The following is a 20923-nucleotide window of genomic DNA, read 5'->3' as shown; positions in this document are numbered from 1 at the left end:
TGTACATGCAATAAACAGTTGCCGGATAAGGAATGGCGGGAGTTTGACTGATCTTTGATTGACCGTCTGTGATGCCTAGGATTATAACTGGCAAATGTCCTCAAAGCTTTGCTGGATGGGGCTGAGTTGGGGCCCCCGCCAAGGTGATACCACCGGGAGAGTTTGTTAACATTCCAGATGTCCTCCTGGGAGCAGGTGTGTGTGGAAGCAGACGAGGCAGGCTTCTTTGAGACTGCAGCAAGACAGAGTCCGGGCTTCAAAGAGATCTTGGAGACAAAATGCTGGCTAACTAACCTTCCAAAACTACCGGCTGCCAGAACACTTCCTACTTTTAAAGCACATTTGACCAAAGCATAAGCTAGCTGCCAATACCATTTACCTATAATCTCCATTACTGATAATCAGAATTTATTTGGCCTTAGATTTGCCTGCCTGGCTCGTTTTTACACTTGTGGAAAGTCGTCCTAGTTCTACAACTTTCCATAGGGCTGAGCATGCAGTTCGTAGGGCATGCAGTATTTCTGTTTTGTCATGGTTGCTGCTGTTTTCAGCCGGTGGCAGTAGCCCTGTATAAGGTCTTCCTGGGGTCAGAAGAGAAGGGCAGGGACAACCCTCATCCATTTGGGAATTTTCTTATCCGTTCTCATTCGTCGGCATGTTTTCCCCCCTTAGGATAGACCATGCTCTCAAAAGTTACAGAAATAAGAGACGTGAGGAAAGCCTTCACAGAACCCAATTAAAACACGGTAGGTAGATTTTATGCTATGCTTAAAGTAAATGTACTTCTAAATGACGAGAACCATAGCCCAGACAGCTTCTCACCTATCCTTTCTGCCAAAAGGGACCTCAAGCTGGGCGCCAAAAACTCACTTTTTTTTTCTTTTGCGGGGAGGGGAGGTACCAAGTACAACTTTAAAAAGATAACTCTCCAGGGAGAAGTACAGGAAAAAAGAACGAGGTGCCCCACCCCACCCCCTTTCGCGCGCCTTCGTCCTTTTTACTCGGAGGGTAAATGCAGACTGGATTGGATAAAGGACCTACACTTTCACCCAAGGATGCTAAGACAGAAGTGCCCATCACTTCTTTGTTCTTCAGGTTGAGTCAGTCTCACAGTGACCTCCTCTAAGGACAACGCGACAGGACGAAAGGTCGTGACACTCGCAGGTCTGGTCAGACGGTCACCGAGGCCCAGTCCAAGAGCGCCCCCCGCAGAGCCCACTGTTAGCCAATGAGAGACTGAGGTTTACAGACGGTGAGATACGGGTCTGCTGTTGGGCCAATCAGGCGCCAGGCGGGGTCGGGGAGGGGTGGGGAGGAGATGCGAGGAGAAGCCTGGGGCGATGGAGACACAGAAACATCAGCAGAAGTTTCTCACCTTGGAATGTGAGGGACGCTCCGGCATCTCCAGCACACGTCCACCTCTGCGCGAGAGGACCTTAGGCTACTTTCTCCACTTCATCCTGCTGGGGCCTGGGAGCCGGCTGTTAGTCTCTGTCCTGGCTGCCCTTTTTGATGTTACCTTCCAGGGGAAAGAGAGCAAGGAACAACTGCGAGCTAAAGAACTGATCTCAGGCCCTGCGGGCCTCTGGAGAGAGGGAACAGAAAAGGAGTGGCCGGGGCTAGGGGACTCCATGCGTGGACCATGGACAGAGCGGCGCTCCTGGCCCTGCCCAGCTTGTGTGCGCTGTGGGCAGCTGTGCTCTCGCTGTTCCCCTGTGGAACCCAGGGCAATTGGATGTGAGTATGGGCGCTGCGGAGGCGTTAAGGGTAGGTGGCCAAAGGGATGACCCATGCCAGGGAACTTTCCAACTGAGGCCAGGGGAGGAGGAGCGGGGACCCTAGAATCGCTGACCTAATGCATCTGGGGTAGGGGAGGAGAGCGGGGGGGCGGGGGCGGCTTACGGCAGGGGCGCCTTATCTTACAGGTGGCTGGGCATTGCCTCCTTTGGGGTACCGGAGAAGCTGGGCTGCGCTGGCTTGCCTCTGAACAGCCGCCAGAAGGAGCTGTGCAAGAGGAAACCATACCTGCTGCCTAGCATCCGAGAGGGCGCCCGGCTGGGCATTCAGGAGTGCAGGAGCCAGTTCCGACACGAGCGGTGGAACTGTATGGTCGCCACCGCCACCTCGGCCCCGCTTGCCACCAGCCCCCTCTTTGGCTATGAGCTGAGTAGCGGTGAGTCACCAGGACCCCTGGGGTTGGCGGGACGTAGAAAGGGACAATTTTCTGCTAGTGCCTTCGATAGAGTAAATAGTAACTGCACCGTCCGGTGCTCGCGAGATCTTCAAATAGGGAAACTGGGGCACAGGGGCCAGACCCCAGCGTGCAGGTGCAGCCCCAGAGAGGGACACCCCAGATCTACAGAGGGACATTTAGAGGGGTTGCAGTTCTCCGTCCTTCCCGTGGCCCCTGCCGAAGTTGCAGAAAAACTATGAGTCCCCACCCCATCGACCCCTCGGATCCCGTGGCGCCCCGCTCCGTGGGTGACCAGCTGGACAAACATGAGGTCTGCAGCGGGGAATGCTGCAGCCGCATCTGCTTTGATTTAGGCAGCTCTGTGGCGCTCGGAGCTGTAGACAAGTGGCTAATTGAGAGACAGCCGCACGTTTTATTGAGTCCTGGGAACACTAGGTTTAGTGTACAATGGTGATTTTTAAAGGAACTGTCACCTGGGCGCGACTTCTTTTGCTTTCCCTGATTTTCTGTTCCTTCCATCTCTCCCTAACTGGGTGCATTTTCCGCGGTACGGAAAAGTCCAGTAAAAAAAAAAAAAAAAAAAAAAAAAAAAAAAAAGTTCTTCCACGTGCATGGTGACTTAGCTAGGACAACCGTACTCGGACCCAAAATGCTTCCCGGGTTATTAGCAGGGTCAGAGAGTTTTAGGCCCACGGCATTGAAAGATGCCTTCGCCGTGTTTTTTAAAGTTCGTTTCCGTTTGTACTGCATCTTTGACCCTTCCCCACGCTTTCTGCATGCGCCTCCCCAGAACTGCACCTTCCCAGCTCTGAGTTTTGGCTATCAAGGGCTGCGGATGGATCTCTTACCTGGGGGGTTGGAAATGAAGGGTAAAAGCCTGGAGAGAAAGAAAGAAATGTAAGAAAGAGGAAAATGATGTGTCCTAAATAGTGCTGAGATGCAGAAGCACTCGCTGCTGAAAAGGTTTATTGGACAACGGGCGTGAGTGAAACTGTTTCTGTTCCAATCTAAACATCTGGAAAGAAAAAAATCACCCGCTGAGTCCCTTCTAGTCTATTTTATGAATGTGTTAAAGAAACTTTGATTTCAAAGATTTTTAACTCCAGCTCTACTGAGTGCAAAATGTAACTGCTTCAAAACAATTCGACTTTTTCCAAGTTTTCAAATATCGTCTTTCCATTGGTTTTTATGACTATAAGACCAGCTTTACTGCAGAACATGTTAGCTACTTGGTATCAACGATGTTCAGTATGTTCTCCCCTTTTAAAATCTCATCTTTAATGCGAAAGAAAGCAAATCTTCATCCACCGGTTGTCTTATTTTTGTTCATTGTAGCCTGCATTCTGACGCATATTATCTATTCAAAGAAACAGCGCGCCGGAACTTTCCGTTTGTGTTTTGTGACAGCAACACAGTTAGATGAAAGATAAGGACTCTGTTCCCTTTTCCGTTGCCATTTCCGTGGTCCGTGCAGGGGGTTTACCTTCAACATGTACTAATGAGCTACCTCCGTCCACTCGAAACACTAGGGTAGGTGCTAGTGAGGGTGGCAAATTTTAAAGACATGCATGAATGGTGATATATGAGGAGAGTGGGAGACAATATGGCACGTGACATCCCATGATGTGGAATCCTGAAAAATAATAATGCTTTTTTTTTTTTAGTCCACAATAGTAGCTCTGCCTTCCAGTGTCCACTCGTTACAACATCCGTTGCGAACACTTGAAAAAAATCGATTGCCCCATAAGTCGACGAGTAAGAGGCTGTAGGACTGAATTTCGCCAGAAAATGACGGCTCTGCAATTTATCAATGTTTCCTCCTTAGGCACCAAGGAGACCGCGTTCATTTACGCCGTGATGGCTGCAGGCCTGGTGCACTCGGTAACCAGGTCATGCAGTGCTGGAAACATGACGGAATGTTCCTGTGACGGCACTTTGCAAAATGGTGGCTCTCCAAGTGAAGGCTGGCATTGGGGGGGATGCTCTGATGACGTCCAATACGGCATGTGGTTCAGCAGAAAGTTTCTAGATTTCCCCATCAGGAACACCACAGGACAAGAAAGCAAAGTGCTCCTAGCCATGAATCTGCACAACAACGAAGCAGGAAGGCAGGTATGTATTAGAAAATTGACTAAGACTCCGGCATCATTGGGTAAATAGAAATTGGGGCTAATGCTCCAGGTGAATCCATGCCAAGAATTTTAAAACCAAACACTGGCAATATATCCTTTCACGGGTGTGTATTGACTATGTTGGTAAGCTTTCTTAGGGAATTTGCAATCACTATTTATTTTTTACAAAGCAAAAGTTTTTTATGAAAAATTGTTAACTTTATAAAGTAATGTAGGTTCAATTAAGACTATAAAAGAATATGACTATAAAGCCATGGCTGTATTAAAGATAAAGACATTACAAAATAAAGCTATCTTAAAGACAGGTTGAGAGGAGGGGAATACCTAACACCTAGTAAACTGCCTTATGAATTCTGCTTTTAAAAATTGTTTGCTTAAAAAAATATGTGTGTACCCTACTTAACTTTTCTATATTTACATTATAGACAATTGATACAATAAAGTTTGGATCTAAAGCACTGTTGAGTTCTTTGGCAATTCACCGTAACTTTCCTAAAAGATGGTAACATTTTTATGAATACATATTTTCTGCTGTAATAAACTTTTCAAGAAAGGTACTATTTTGAATTTCCAATAACCTGTCAAGGTCGCAATGTTGTTCCCACAATCTGCCACATCCTCCTGAAGTAAATTTAGTCCATTTGCAGCATCTCTTAGGAACAGTTAAAGTATATGTTGCATTTGTGTTTTACATTTTTGGCAAATGAAGAACGGGGCTCATTCACAATGCTTGGAAGTCCCAGCCAGTTTTCTTTCTTTAACTGCCCTGGCTTAAAATACAAAAAGCCAGAAGACTCAGTAAAATATCACCATAACTCCTCAAGTTTGGATTTGCAGTTCCATTTAATTTGAATATGCAATTCAATAAAGCAAAATAGAAAACAGGAAAATCAATAAACAGGTTTTGCAAGTTTTCCATATTTTTATTTTGGAGTTTCAGAAAAGTTATTTGATTTTACTAATATCACTCTTGTTCTGCACTACAACAGTTATGCATATACCTTTTTTCCCTTGGATTTGTTTTTCGTTGTGAAAATAAGAACGAGATGTCAATTGAATTTAAATAAATATTTATTATTTCTAACATTTTAATATGAAAGGAGGTAATGCAATTAATACATTCTTTTAAAACTCTAGCACTAAGCTCAAGAAAAACATCAGTGAACACCAAATCACTACAGTCAATTAAGAGGTGAGAAAACAATTGCATAAATATTCATTACTCCTCATTCTTTGAATGGCTTGGTAGTGATTTTAAAATTTAACCAAAAAATGAAACTCAGAAGTTCATCTTATGATTAACTCTTAAATAAATATAGTTGTACCTGAGCTTATGAAAACCTAAAACATTTGTATTAAAGAAAATTAATTTTATTATTAACATTCTGTTTTATTTCATCTTCCTTTCAAATTAGACAGCTATATTCACCTCTATCATTGATAATATAGGTCTTAAACAGTTATTTACATTTTGATTTTGGGTTTTTGATCTGCATCAATTTTAATACATTACACTATGAATTAGGAAAAACTCAATTACTCCATTTTACATATTTTTTTTGCTATTTTTCTGTATTAGCAAAGAACAGTTCAGTCCATATAAAGATGCAGGTTTTGTGAAATTTTCGGTTTCCCTTACTGAATCTTTTGCCTCACATTGTTCTAGATGGAATCCTAAAATATTCCAAAACATTTACCTGACTATTTTGAGGGTAATTCTTGGGCGTTTTTGTTGATCTTTTTTTGGGAGGCATTCTAATTCAAAATATTTTCATATTTTTCTTTCCTCTGCTACCTTAAAAAAAAGTCTAAATAAACAAAAGGAGGTTTCTCTAACATGGACGAGAAACTGACTCAATTTTTAATATTAGCTATTATGATTTTGATCTGCCAGGCATATTTGTCTGAATAAAGTTTAAGGTCTGCATTCAATTGAGTTGGTTTTTCTAGTCTCCAAATCCCAAACTCAGAGTGTAGGAAAGCGTTCAGAGAAATGTGGGTACTGGCGCTTAGTAGCGCTGTGAGCAGGATAGATGATTTTCTAACCGCTGACCTTAAATACGCTGATTCCCACTTGGTTTCTGACACCATTCCTAAACTTATGACTCCAAGAATAATGTTGCTGGGCGGTGATTGGCTGCGAGAGTGATGTGATGTCTTCCAGGGGCAGGACTTCTGGGAATACTGTGACTTGGAATATTTATGGGTATTTCTTTTGGTGTGCTTAAAATATTTCCATTCTTACCATGTCTACCTCATAAACTTTTAAGTTTTCCTACCCCATAATTTGTTTTATTATGAGTAACTCAACAAAGTGGGAAGGGCAGACCCCAAATTTTCATTGACCTGTTTCAAGAATATTTATAAGTAGTTGAACAACACAACTGTGTTTTCATTTTCAGCAGGTTCAGACGTATTTTGGGATAGAAAGGGATAAAGTGGGACAGAGGAACAGAAATCTTACACACACACCCATCCGATCTTAACTCACAGAGTTCTTAAGTTAAGCAGATCCTCCGGTGGCAGACACAGTGAAGTGTTGACTACAGAATGTTCCACACAGTTTCTGGTCATTCCCCGTAAAGTTTGGACAAAGCAATATGTAGAAAAAGATCTCTGCCCTCAGCGTTACCTTTGACTGAAAATTGTGAAAAAATTAGCCCATAAATCATTTCTTATGCGGCATCTGCCTTTGCACTGAGTTCCAGTAATGATACATCTTTCCCATTTCCCTTCAGTAGAACTGATTAACCCAAAACTTCCATGAGGAGCCCTGTGGATTAAATGCCACCATCCTAATGACTCTCCTATAGTTTTACACTGTTCCATCAAAATGCGCACATCTGTTTGCAATAGTTAACAAAACATTCCTCTGTTAATGTCGTTATAAACCTTAACAACTCAACTAGAGGAGAGAGAGGAATTTCCCCAGAACCACACACAATTCATTCGGGTGCTGTTCTCTTTTCCAGTTAGCAGAAAACATCAGAGCCACCACTGCGGCTCACACTAGCCACTTCACCTCAATTAAGAACCCCGACAGGAAAGATAGAGAACACACATTTCAGGGAGTTGCTGGAATATTTTAAAATATACTTGTATTTTCCACTTTCGTTTTTTTCTGTTTCTCTAACATGATCTTGCTGAGTTATAAAGACCTTATATCATATGTCACTAATTTAGGTAAGACAAGTGTCTTGACCACATTGTTTATTTTTCTATAAAACTGGAATCACAACTAAGTACCTGTTCATTAACTACATATTAAGTAAAAAGAATTTCTTGCTATAAAACCAGATCAAGTACAAGATTTACGAAAATGTGTTCCAAAAAACACTAACGTCGGCAAAGTTAAACCCTTGTGTGTATGTGCCTACCCTGAAACTCCGTGTTTCATAAAATTCTCCGAGCAATGATTATTTTGCTCTACTTTAATCCCAAGCTCAATCCTTGGAGTGTTACGGGGACATCATCATTCAAATTGTATGCAAGACTCTTGGGCTTCTTCTACTCGGAGTGAACTTATATATGTAAATTCTGGAGTAGAAAAATAATATGTTACATCTATGAAAAAATGCTATCTTCTGCTACGTATGTTCTGGCCAGTTTTGCACAAAAGTTTTAGAACTAAAAGTTTAAAAGCATAATATAGTGCAAAATTATCAGCTCCAGTATTTAAAAAGAGTTGTTTTTATTTTTTTAGAGTAGGAAAATCCTTCAAAATCCTAATAGAAGTTTAGTAGGTGACAAAGTTGTATTTGCAAGCCTCTTTTTACAATTTTTTTTTGTACAGCAATTTGGTGGACTCGTGCTGTTTGGCAGAGGCTTATGATGAAGCTGGAGGAGAGCCCTGCTAGCTCAAGATCCTCCGGGACCACTGACCCTCTAGCAGTATGATCTGCCTTTGTGAGGGTGGTTTTTGTTACTCTTCCTACTCGGGTTAGCCATGGAGGGGTCATTAGAACGGCTTGCGCAAGTGCACCGTCATTTGAAGTGCAGAATCTACTCTGTCTCTCATGCTTAGCAAACCAAGAGTGCACAAGTCTGAACGGGTTAAAAAAAAAAAAAAGGAAGTTGGGCTTTCAGTCACGATCAGGAGGAAAGGCAGCTTTAAATCACTGGGTGATGACTATCAGGAACGCTGATCTGGTTTAAACATACACTTACTCTCGGGTCTGGGGCTTCTCGGACTATTTATTTTATTACCTACACTGATTGAGCTCTTTTTTTTCCTTTGTATCCTTTGGCACTTAAAATATGAACAAAGGTGGCCAGATTGCATTAACTTTAAATATTTATCTGCATATAGAGTTCTTAAAGAAACTAGGATTTTGTGCATAACAAATACCACAAATCAGATTGTCTTTGTGCTATACTTTGTGTGATAAGTTGTTCCTCTGTTCCCATAGGGTTTTTTTTTTCCTGTCTGTAAGAAATAGATACATGTATCAGTTTTGAAATTTTATGAGTAAAAATGATTGTGTCCTATGTTCTAGATAGGGCAGGATTCAATACCATTCTATTGATCGTTTTTCAATGCTACTAGATGTATTGTACAAATCAATATCATATGTGCTCATTTAAGGCTACAATACAATATTACTTGTTTGAAATATTCTGTGTGGTTACTATTCAGAGAATGTTAGGAAATGCCCTTCTGCAGACATATCAATAGTAATAAAGCCTTGGTTATATTGTAGTTTTGATAAGACCTGTAAATGGAATTTAAATTTCTTTTGTGAGACTCTGCACATAATTTTCAAGTTGTTGAATGGGCGGATTCATTTTTCATTTGCCCAGCCTGTCGACAGAATGTCAACTCTACAACTAGTCCTGACGATTTATTAATCTGTCCTGCCATCATCTGGGGACTGCAGGAAGCAATGTTGATACGCTAGAGGTTAGAGCCCCCTTTAGAACTTTCTAGATTGTTATTTTAGGCTCATTGAAAAATTCATCTTAACTTTTACTCTAACTTTTTCAAAGACAGGAGTATCTAGACCATACTACGCCGCAAACAATGGGCTAGCACAAGCGTGCGTAAGATCAAGTCGTGCTCCGGGCTGGAAAAACTGAAGCACTTAGATATGAATCTAAAATTACATAAACATGATCGTCTTTTCCTTTTCTTCAGACAAGGTCCCACTCTGCAGCCTAGGCTGATCTGGACTCACTAAGTCATCCAATGTAGCCTCACGTTCACAGCCTTCCTACCTCAACCTACCGAGAGTGGCAATTACAGGAATTATTTCTCTTTTTATTCTTTGTGTTAATATAATGCTGTTTATTCGTCAAGGACAGGAGCTATGTTTTCAATTAAACTTTTCAGAAAAGCGGAACTTGTCAGCAGCCGCTTCACTGCATGCAGCTCCTCTCCCTGAAGCAATCTGACTTGAGGCAGGGTTTCTCGTGTGGTCTGTGACCAGGGTATAGCATGTTCTCACTCCGCTTTTACCCCCCCCCCCCCCCCCCCCCCCCCCCCCCTCCCCCCCCCCCCCCCCCCGCGCCATGTAATTGACAATATAGTGACACACCCTTGGAAGGTTCTATAGAATCAACCAACAGGTGCCGCCGTATCATGTAAGCAGCTCACCCCAGCCTGTCAGATTCCACGGGCTTGAGAATTGGTTTCCTGGAAGAGTTGCACTGATGTTTCTGTGTGTGCTGTGAAAATTGATGGCTAAAACCTCCCCTGTGAGTGCTGGAGCTCTGGCTTACGGTGTAGCTTTTCATTCTGTATTCGGACTTAAGACCAGGGTTGTCTCCATTTCTTACAAGGGATGCTGGAGCCTGTGGCCCATGAACCAGACTTTGAATAACAAGGCTTGGAGTGGTATTAGGGAGATGCAGGCAAGCACCAGCATCCTTCCTCACCCCCAAAGGCGTGAGCTACTTATTAGAAATGAAAGTACTTTCGCTGTGAGGTTTCGGGATTGTCTTTGGTAAGTAGTTAACGTGGCTGTTCTGGTGATCATTTATTTTATAGTTTTTATGTAACTATTTATTTAGTATAGGGAGCTACACACACGCCACGGCGCACATGTGGAAGCCAGAAGACGACTTGCAGGAATTGGTTCTCCCCTTCTACCCTGTGGTTTCCCAGGGTTCCAACTCAAGTCACCAGGCTTGACAGCACTCAGTGGGCACCTCGCCGCCCCTCCCACCCCTACTGTTTTTAATGCGGCATGGGAAGGTTTTCTTTGTAGACTCAAAACATTTAGACAGAAATAAATGACAAAATATTTGAACTCTAAACAGCCTTAAAGATGGTTTATGCTCAAAGCTTCATTTTTGTAGAGGAAAAGAGCGAGAACAACTTGAGTGGCTAGGTTAACTGTTTCCGCTGTCGAATGAAAAACTGCACGAATGACATTTGAACACAATCATTGTTGGTTTCAGGCTGTCGCCAAGTTAATGTCTGTGGACTGCCGCTGTCATGGAGTTTCCGGCTCCTGCGCTGTGAAAACCTGTTGGAAAACTATGTCCTCTTTTGAAAAGATTGGGCATTTTTTAAAGGATAAATATGAAAACAGCATCCAGATTTCAGACAAAGCCAAGAGGAAAATGCGCAGGCGAGAAAAAGGTCAGACACAGACACCCATCCATAAAGACGACCTGCTGTACGTTCATAAGTCTCCCAACTACTGTGTGGAGAACAAGAAACTGGGAATTCCTGGGACACAGGGCAGAGAGTGCAACCGTACGTCCGGAGGTGCCGATGGCTGCAACCTCCTCTGCTGTGGCCGGGGCTACAACACCCACGTGGTCAGGCACGTGGAGAGGTGTGAATGTAAGTTTATCTGGTGCTGCTACGTCCGCTGCCGGAGGTGTGAAAGCATGACCGACGTCCACACTTGTAAGTAATCTCTCCATCAAGACTAGCAACCAAGGGTTGAAACCTGGAGGGCGCCCCCTACTGTGCACGGCGGAAGACCTCACTGCCTGCGATGCAATTGCAGATCCCTGGGTCAGGCTGTGATTTCTTCTTTCTGATCGCAAGACGAGGATTGCTTCGGGTTCTAAAATGGAAAAGGTTGGCAGTCACCTTTGGATGGTTTTGTGAAAGGATATTGACATATGGGGAACATCAATCTGTCCCCTAAGAAATAAAAAGGGAGGGAGGGAGGGAGGGAGGGAGGAAAAAAGAGAGGAAAGGAAAGGAAAGGAAAGGAAAGGAAAGGAAAGGAAAGGAAAGGAAAGGAAAGGAAAGGAAAGGAAAGGAAAGGAAAGAAGGAAAGGAAAGGAAAAAAAAGTAAAGGGGAAAAAAAAAGGAAGAAAAAGTCCCTATCTGGAGACCCGGTCCAGGCAGGCTCAGGGTAAGAGCAAAGACCAAGGACATAGATGCAGAAATCAGTCATGGCGTGTGCACAGCGATCATGTTTTAAAGATATCTCTTATAGGAGCAAAGGAACAGCACACGTGATTTGCATTCTCCCTCAGTATTTTAATAGAATTGATTATAAGAAGTGTTTGTGCATAGAGAGCTGGGACTGAAAATTAAGGGACAGGTGCTTGTTTATGCTTCCATAGACTGCAAAAAAAGGTAAAAGTATTTTTAAAGATATTAAGCAATAAAACGAATCAAAATGTAAGGAGGGAAGCATGAGTTGGATTTTTAGGTGCCTTTAACTAGGGGGATTTGTTTAGGGAGTGAAAAAGCTCTGCAGAGTTTATCTCACTTTTAATCTTTGGATTTATCCTTTTGTTATTAGACCAGTGTTTGCCATCAAAAACTCAGCTGTGGTATACTGGGAAGTGAGATCCCTAAAAAGATAAGAAAAAATGGGAGTAACAAAATAAAGCCCCCTAATTATATAAAGACAGTATTTTGTATAGTATTTTGCTTTAAAAGTTTTATAATTTGTAAATATAGTATTTAACTTATGTGACATATATTAAGACTTAAAGACATTTATGGTCAGATTCTTAGAGGACTACAATAATAAGGTTATGTCAAGAAATAACAATAACCTTTTCTTTTTCATACCACTAATTCTTTCTTAAAGCATTGCAAAAGAAAACAGTTGGGGCAGTTGCCCGGATGTATATTTCTTGCCAAAATGACAGCTTTCTTTCTTCTTTTAAGAAAAACAAAACTTGTTTCTATCAAGACAGGGTTTCTCTGCATAGCCCTGGATATCTTGAAAATGACAGGTTTTTTATGCTATAGGTTAAAGTATGTTATAAAATATTAAAGATTGTCTTATTTCAGTAGCCAGATAACTGAACTCATTTCAACCTTATCTCTGCTTTATTATAACAATTTCATAGTAAAATTATTAGTTGGGAAAAGGAATCTAAGCCAGAATAATGGTGAACTTGATATCCTGGGTATTTATTAAACTTTATGCAATGTTGTCTTTCCATTTGAAAATTGAGTACTGTTTTTCTTTTCTCTTTCTCTCCCTTCTTTTTTTTTTCTTTTTTCTTTTGTAAATAAGGACAGAAGCCAGGGCCTTGTGCTTGCTATGCAAATACTCTACCACTAAGTTAAATCCCTAGTCCCTTTATTGTTTTAATATCCACATATATATATATTCATATTTTACAAGATACCTATTGAAACATCACAGGGCTATATCTAAGGTTACATTTTAATGTAAATGGTTACACTCTCATGCTTTGTTAAAATATTTTCAAATCATATGGAAAAATAGCTCTTCTAAGATGGACACAAAGAATATTCTTTTTTATTAATAAGTTATTTATCAAAGATTTCAATTTTTCTTATTAATTTTTTTAAAATCAGTATTGAACAACAACATGAGAATCAAACCTATGGACGTTATCTCAAATTCTGATGTTAAGAAAATCAAGACTGCACATTTAATTGTGACCCATAAAGTCTAACAGTTACTGTTTGCTAAATGAGAAATACGGACACAGCAAATGAACAAATACTGTGCTAATTTGAAAGAATTGTTTCCCGTTCCTTGTTACTCTGAGTATAATGTGGGGTGAGGCACGCTCACGGTCTTTTTGCAAAGTAACTAATTTATCTGCACTAAAAATAATCACCCTTTTACTTTTATAGAGAAAGACTACAGCACGTTAACTGCTTATTCTATTAACTAAGAAACCTTTCATATTACCCTAGTGCTTGACTGAGAATTAGTCACCCTCTTACTCACTAGCAGCTGCTGACTCCAGCCATTGCATCAAAAACCCAGTCCGTACGTGGCTGTGGCTGTGGTTGTCCTCTCTATGATGCCAAGAAGGAATTTCTCACTCCCATAGTCTCTGGGTTCTTTCCCTTCTTATCTTAGACACCACCTTTTCAGTCAGCCATGCGTTTTTCACTTATGTGTCTTTATGTTGCAAGTAACCACAAACCCAGACTAGACTGAGTTAAACATTAAAGGAAGCATATTGACTCAGAAATTGAAAACTTCCAAATTTTAACTGGGTCAGAGGAAGAATTATCAGTAAGAGTCTGCCACAGTCCTCAGGCTCAGGTCTCCCCATCACTCCGGCATTGTCCTGAATGCCAGGCTCTGTGGCTGTGTGCCCCAAATGCTTGCAGCCCTGGCCGCTCCATCTCTGCCTCTCTTGGTCACGTGGCTACCACATTTACAGACGTAACCTTCTAAGGAAAAAAACGAAGGTCATTTTCTTGTTAAGTTCACCAAAGGCAGGGAAAGAGCTGCCTTCCCGGAAGGTCTGGCAAAGATCTTCTGCGTTGATGTTAGCACTGACCAGTGAAATGTGCTTCTACTTAAGCCAATCACAGTGACAACTGGAAGCTGGGGGCAGGCAACAAGCAGTCTTATCTGTCGAGTGGCAATCTGAGCCCTTGCTGGGCACCAGCAGTAGGATTTCAACTACAACTACTTTAGGCAGTTTGGGAGTAGAGAGGAGGAGATTGGGTTCAGAGGAAAACCAGGACGTAAGGGAACAAGAATGACCACCATGCCTGGTTCTAGCGATGTGTTTGCAGTGTCTGGCCTCACACAGAACTCTCAGACAGACTGATCAAGCCCAAATACCGTGGGCTGTGTATGTGGAAGCAGTTCCACTAATGTATTATTTTTTTCAACTTACAAATTTAAGTTTTTGTTGTTGTTGTTGTTGTTTTCCTGATTTGGAACTAATAAGAGACAATGGATCACCTTAAAATGAAATCAAGGAAAAATAAACCAGGTATGGTGGTACACACTTTTAATTCCAGCACTTGGGAGGTGGAGGCAAGCAGAGCTCAGTGAGTTCCAGGGCAGTCTGGTCTATACAGGGCACTCCATTCTAGTCAGGTCTACATAGTAAGACTCTATCTTTAAATAATAATAATAATAATAATAATAATAATAATAATAATGATGATGAAAACTACCTTAAACAATAGCATCTATAACCTCTACTATAGGAATAGAGAAAGCATTTCTCTGATAACACTATAGAACCTATTCACTGTTTTGAATATAAACATCCACAGTATCCCCCACTCCCAATTTGAATGGCATTTCCTCTTTTCTATAGTTTAAGGAACTACACATGATAGCAAGAATAAGAACACTTCATTACATATGTTTACACACTATTATTTCACATGCCCTTGCTGCTTTCCAACCATGAGATATTCGCAGTACATATTTTTTGAAAAACACATTTTCGGAAGCATTTTTCGTGCTGATATAAACAGTTCCACTGTTAAGATCAGTACTGAACATTTAACCGTGACCCTTAAAATTCATCAAAGTTATTTTTTACTAAAAGAGAAGCATGGGAGGAGAAGTGGCAGCCCTTTGTGAGTTGCTAGTAGTTCCATTAGTTCTCAAAGCCTGGAAAAATAAGCCACTAATTAGTTAGGTCCTTAACTCAGAGTGCTATGATCTGCTAAGCTGACTTGTTGAAGGAAAAGTTCAAATTCTTTCTCCAAGAACCACACATAATCCCCAAGACAAACCTTTCGAAGGAAAGCTAAGTTGTACTGATTCTTGCTTTAATTTCAATTTTCCAATGCAGCAAGTAAAACGCGTCTTGGATAAAGAGCAGAACTATGTCATTGCATTTAAGGGGGCATAGTGGGATACCAGAGAGAGATGGGACTCATTTCCTTTGAATGAAAATATAACTCTAGTAATCACGTTGATAACGCTTGCGGTATAGCTGACATGGACCAAAATAAATATCATATACATAATATATGCATGTACACAACAGTCCTATAAATTAGGCACCATTTTTGTGGCTCCATTTCTCAGATGAGGGAGGTTACCATAGTAACTGTCAATCAAGTAGCCTCCCATGCTCACACAGGATGGACCAGCTGCCCCTGTGCCATCCCTTGCCACACTGCTACTGTGTACCACACGGTATCCAAATCACCAATGGACTAGGTTCACACCATGGGAAGACTTTGAGGGATCTGTAAGTATCATCAAATTGCAGATGTTTCTTCATAGTTCGGTTATATAAACTTGGTTAAGGAGCTCAAAGTGATTTAAACTAGCCTCTATTTTAGATGCCCACATTGCTAACAGTTGGATTACCCAAGAAGCTGTCAATAGTCCAAGAAGGAACGACCCGAGGAAATAACAAAACCATTAAAGTCAGCATAAAATAATTATGCCCTCGCTGAGGGGCTAAGAGCACACTGCTTCACAGGTATTCTCTTCAGAAAATAGGTAGCATTTGTCGTTTGCAATGTTTTATCTCCCAGACAGAAAGTTTTGCACCAGGTTAAAACCTTGAAAAAAATGCTAGAGAAAGCAAGCCCTCTGCGTGATTGTGGAGACCGCAGTAAATATGAACCGAGTCAACTCAAACGGAGGTTCATCTGTGTCTTTTTAATGAGCACAGTAAGTGGAATCATCTGATTCATAAGAATTGGAAGCAAAATGTGATGGAATAATGACTGTCTATTTCCTGTTAAATGGCTGGTCTGGCACCAGGGGTGACCTCCACAGCTGCTGAGAACTATTAGTAACAACCTAACAGCTGTGGCCATAGCCTATCTCTACCTAGATCTGGGCCTCTATGATAACAAAAGGTAATCCTGTGTTCCCACTGAGTCTTTCTGACTCATATTTTACTGGATATTTCAATACAATTTATACTCTAAGGCAAGCAGAGGGGACACACGAATTAAATCAACAATCTGCTTTTTCTCAGTACATAATCTCCACTCTTCACTGGTCCTATGCAGTACCATTCCTGCATCGTAAATTCTCCAGAAAACTAGTATTTGCTGCACTCAAGTTCTTTGGGCAAAAAATAAAAAAATAAAAAATAAATAAACTAGCATATAGTAAGACTGAACGCAGGAAAGCTGAAGTCAGTGGGATGGGTACATGGCCTCTGATGTGCCTTCTATTTAATGAGAACAGGATGGTGTCACAAAAACAAATTCCATTATTTTAAGAAATTTTTCCTTTTGCCAACCTGAAAATATTTTCTCTCTCCAAATCACCAATCACTTATTTCTCAAAATACCACTTTGAACTTCACTAATATAGAAACCTCAAAATTCTAGTTGCCACAATCCCTGCCACTGGGTCCACACCCAACATGCCCCTGGGATTCAGAATCATGGGGACCCACTCCAGAATATTTCTATAATAATAGATTTTTATAGACAGTACTTGCAAAACGCATAATTAACCACTCTGCTGGCTTCCCGCCTCATGCTCACCAAGAGCTTCCAATGTCTGTAGTTTAGGGACAGGTTCATTCATCTATCTGGTGTCTCAAAGCTACCTGCTGAAGAGCAGAAAACCATTGAGGGCAGAGCATTCTCCAGAGCAAGTACCTAGATCCCATTCCTCACACCTAAGGAAACTAAGCAACTGAACCTCCTGTTCTGTATTCTTGGACTGCCCTGCTTACAGGCACTACTGACTACTGGCTTGTGGGTGAACTGAACACATCCAGAGGACAGTGCCCAACATGATTGACTCTTAAATCTTCCCTCCATTCGCAACTGAACTCTCGTCAGAGAATGCAGGTCTCTAATCAAACTCCCAATTTAGTTGCCAACAGAACTAAACCTAAGCACAGTAGTTTTGGAGCTGAACTTGAAAATGATCCAGATTTCCATGCTAAGGTCATCATGCATCAATACATCAAAATGCAAAGCTTGACATTTAGTTTTAAGATAAAGACACCCGAGAATCACATTGGGCTCTTCGTTAAAACCTGAGTCCCAGGGGTGAGTATTAACCCTTCTCTGCTTGAAGGGACAGCTCTACAGAAGATGACATTTCTGTTTGGTAGTAGACATACAATGGGCTGTCATATTTCACGGGTGATGCAGAAAGGCAGACCCAGCAGAGAACTCACTTGTCCCTAGGTTGAGTTTGTCGGATACATCAAGCGGTATCCAAATGGTGATACCAACCTCACTGGTAAGGCAAAGTTCATTTGAATGGTAGTTAACACACTGTGGAAGATGTACTTGGAAATCCCCCAAGGCAAACAATAATAGCAATAATATTAAAAGTTTCAAAATCCCCACTTAAGAGTCTTCCTATGCCTAGACAGTCCTGACGGCAAGACACTTTCTTAGTGGCCCTTCTAAGCAAGGGGCAAGTGTTAGTGGGATTGCAACTAAGTCCTGCTGTCTCCCTATTCCTAATGTTCTCACGGTGCCCTACAGCCAGTTATTAGGAGCAGGGACCAAGGTCTGGGTTCCCTACAAGGTTCCGCATACTTTCATCCATAGCTAGCCTGACGAGCAGACCCCACCCCATTTTATTGGATTTGAAATACTGGCCACCTAGCAAGAAATCTTGGATTCTGCATCTGACTGGACCTTTGGTGTTCTGAGTAGTGAATGAGACAGAATGTGAAAGCCAGTTGGAGCTTTGGAGATCAAGGATGGCTTCACACACAGCCGCATCTCATCCATGAATAAGGTCACTGTCCCTTCACTGACTGGATCCTTTTTGCCTTAGAACTGGTAAACCACAGATGTATACTTGGTAACTTTTCTGGCTCTAGTGTCTACTAGTCTGCAATAAGCATCCGTAACCGGATTTAATGAGGATTTCATCCTTCGGCTGGAAACACTCTAGTACTGCTTTACAGGAAACTAACAATATTCAAACCATAACCAGTGGACACACAGGGCACATCTGTGGTGTTAAGCAGTACGCTACGTGGTTTCCACTTTCAAAACGTCCCCCTTTAAGGTTTTAGGCCCTCTTCTCTCTGGTTACCAAGCAAACAGAAGCTAATTCTATGACATGTTAGCAGCTGGCATGTCCACAAATTGTCCCCAATACCGGAACATCTTTATTAATATGATCTCAAGTTCGCTCCATGTTCAGTGCACTCCACGCTGCCAAATTGATACCGAGCTGGACAGTGAGTTTAGTACTAGCAACAAATAGTACCTGTCAGCTCAGAGGCTGGCAAGTCTCCCCAAGCTAATCACAAGGTTACAGACAACCCAAGAGAAACACGGCTGTCACCTAACCTCAGGGCTGACCAATCCCTTTGCCCTCTGGCCACCACAGAACTGCTTCCTCTGTACAGTGCTCTCACGGTGTACCCCCTCCTCGGCTGGAGGCAGACTTAAGACTCCCCAGGGGGCCTTCAGCAGCCTCAACCCTTTCCTTTGATGCTCCCTTATCCTACCTGGCAACAATTGCCCCTCCCTAAGCCTGACAATTTTTCATCCCACCTTGCTCTGATTTGATGGGTGCCAAGAGTTTCAAGAAGAAATAAGAGGTGACAATCAAACCAAGTTTGTGGTAGAAAAGTCTTCCTGGTAAGGGCAAGAACTCTTAGAATGCTTTAGAAAAGGTAAAATCCATTTCTAGCATTTGAAGAGGCAGAAGTAATTGGTTGAGTGGCAAATCATTTACCCAATCAACAAGCATCCCCGTTTCATACTGACTTGAAAAGATGTCAAATGCATTTCCATTTAAACTGCTTTCTTCACTGTGCTCACTGAGCACAGTGCATCTCTCTCTCTCTCTCTCTCTCTCTCTCTCTCTCTCTCTCTCTCTCTCTCTCTCTCTTCACTTAAAATGGATTGGGAGAGAGGGCTGACAAAACAGAATAAACCATGCATCATTTTGCGATGAAATTATAATTTGTGCAAACCTTTGAAATACAAAACACAAGCTAAATTATAAAATTTGCAAATTATTGGCTGATTTATTCAAAAACAAACATAACAAAATAAAATGATGACTTTAACTTGAACCAAGTTAAAAGAATATAAACCTCCTCTTTATTTTTCCCATTGCCCAGACACCACTTATTTTCCCCTTCCTGTTCTAACACCCACCTCCCACAGCTCTGCTAGGGGCGCACTCATGATTACAGATGGAACTGCATCCACAGGCCTCTCCCATCACTTCAACGACTACACGCCAGTGTTAGAGCGTTGACTGTAATAAAGAAAATTCTCAACACCAAGTGAGCATTGTTTCACTTCTAAGGCTGAGGTGAACGTAAAACAGTCGATTATTGCTTCCACTTATGCTGGTACAACCACCACAAGGCAGGAGCCAGACGCAAACAATCGCACTGTGGCAGTTCCCAAAGCAGTACTACCCTTCCCACACTTGATACGGAGGAGCCGTCTCTCCGGTCTGTACAATCCAAAGGGACCGTCTGTTGTCAAGCAACTTCATTTCTACACATGTTCACATATATCCAGAGAATATTACTGTGTTTAATGCAAAGACTTACTTTTTTAAATGTTAAGAAGTACTAAAAACAATTGTCAAAAAAGACAGTCATGTGATGTCCTGCAGGTACAGTATGTACTTTGTCAAATACACACACACACACGATTCACAATGTGCAACCAAGAGTACTTACATTATTAAAAAAAAAAAAAAACCTGCAACATTTATTTTCCAATCCCCAGAAACTGTAAAACAGCTAACAGAATCAAGGGAAATATTTTATATGTCAAGACAGGCATGTGGGGCATGAGTCAGGATAGAAGCACCAGAACTCTTAAAAGTTTACAAAACTGGCCTGAAGACAGAAGACATGACTCTTTATGAACTACTACATTCAGTTTGTGAGAAGAAACAGTAACACAAGGTCAGTAATATTCAAGAAATATGTGAATCGCTTCCAGCTTTTAACAAAATAGCAAATACTGCTTTTTGATTTTTCTATGAGCCACCTAAATTGGAGGTTCGAATTTTAAGTGTTGCCTCGCCCCATGAAAGGCTGCATGTGCCCTCCATTTGGGTATGTTGCATCTTAAGTATTCCATACATGTCACACATGATAGGTATTTAGTGCCCTAATAAAGTAATTGGGACCTTTTAAAATATTCTGCTGCAATTTCAGGAAACGGTTGCTACTATGAAATTAGAAATAAATAACAGAAGTTCTTGGTTTACAAATCAAAGTTGTGAGAGTAGATTAATTAATCCACGTACTCAGTGCCGGCAACCAAGCAGACAAGAGCCTGCATTGCCCTAGGGGCATGGACCCAGCTGTCCAGAACAACCTGATTAGGTTGAGGAAGGGACCCAGCCTGGTTCTCCAGGCGGACTCTAAAAAGCTTATACAAAATCACATAATTCACACTGCTAACACAATATCCAGAAGATGAGCCCCAAATGACACCTATATTAATGTTCATTTTCAGTGTACAAAAAAACCGTTGTGCTTTTCACAAACCTGA

The 20923-nt window shown here is 41.6% G+C and overlaps 1 protein-coding gene across 1 annotated transcript; it reads left to right on the top strand.

Moving 5' to 3' along the window:
* Positions 1-1394: 1394 nt before the first annotated feature.
* On the top strand, positions 1395-11382 carry Wnt16 (Wnt family member 16). Its single transcript, XM_050145937.1, has 4 exons — positions 1395-1737; positions 1926-2173; positions 4020-4306; positions 10726-11382. The coding sequence occupies exons 1-4, from the start codon at positions 1643-1645 to the stop codon at positions 11188-11190; spliced, it is 1095 nt and encodes a 364-aa protein (XP_050001894.1). The 5' UTR covers positions 1395-1642; the 3' UTR covers positions 11191-11382.
* The last annotated feature ends 9541 nt before the right edge of the window (positions 11383-20923 follow it).

This window comes from Alexandromys fortis, unplaced genomic scaffold, assembly GCF_014885135.2.
Source record: "Alexandromys fortis isolate MF-2015 unplaced genomic scaffold, M_Fortis_MF-2015_v1.1 scaffold_34, whole genome shotgun sequence".
Taxonomy (NCBI): domain Eukaryota; kingdom Metazoa; phylum Chordata; class Mammalia; order Rodentia; family Cricetidae; genus Alexandromys; species Alexandromys fortis.
This window is presented reverse-complemented; position numbering and strand designations above follow the sequence as displayed.

Coding starts and splice junctions, on each gene's coding strand:
- Wnt16 (XM_050145937.1), top strand. CDS start 1,643: ATGGACAGAGCGGCGCTCCTGGCCCTGCCCAGCTTGTGTGCGCTGTGG. Junction 2,174..4,019: donor TGGCTATGAGCTGAGTAGCG/GTGAGTCACCAG, acceptor TTTCCTCCTTAG/GCACCAAGGAGACCGCGTTC. Junction 4,307..10,725: donor ACAACGAAGCAGGAAGGCAG/GTATGTATTAGA, acceptor TGTTGGTTTCAG/GCTGTCGCCAAGTTAATGTC.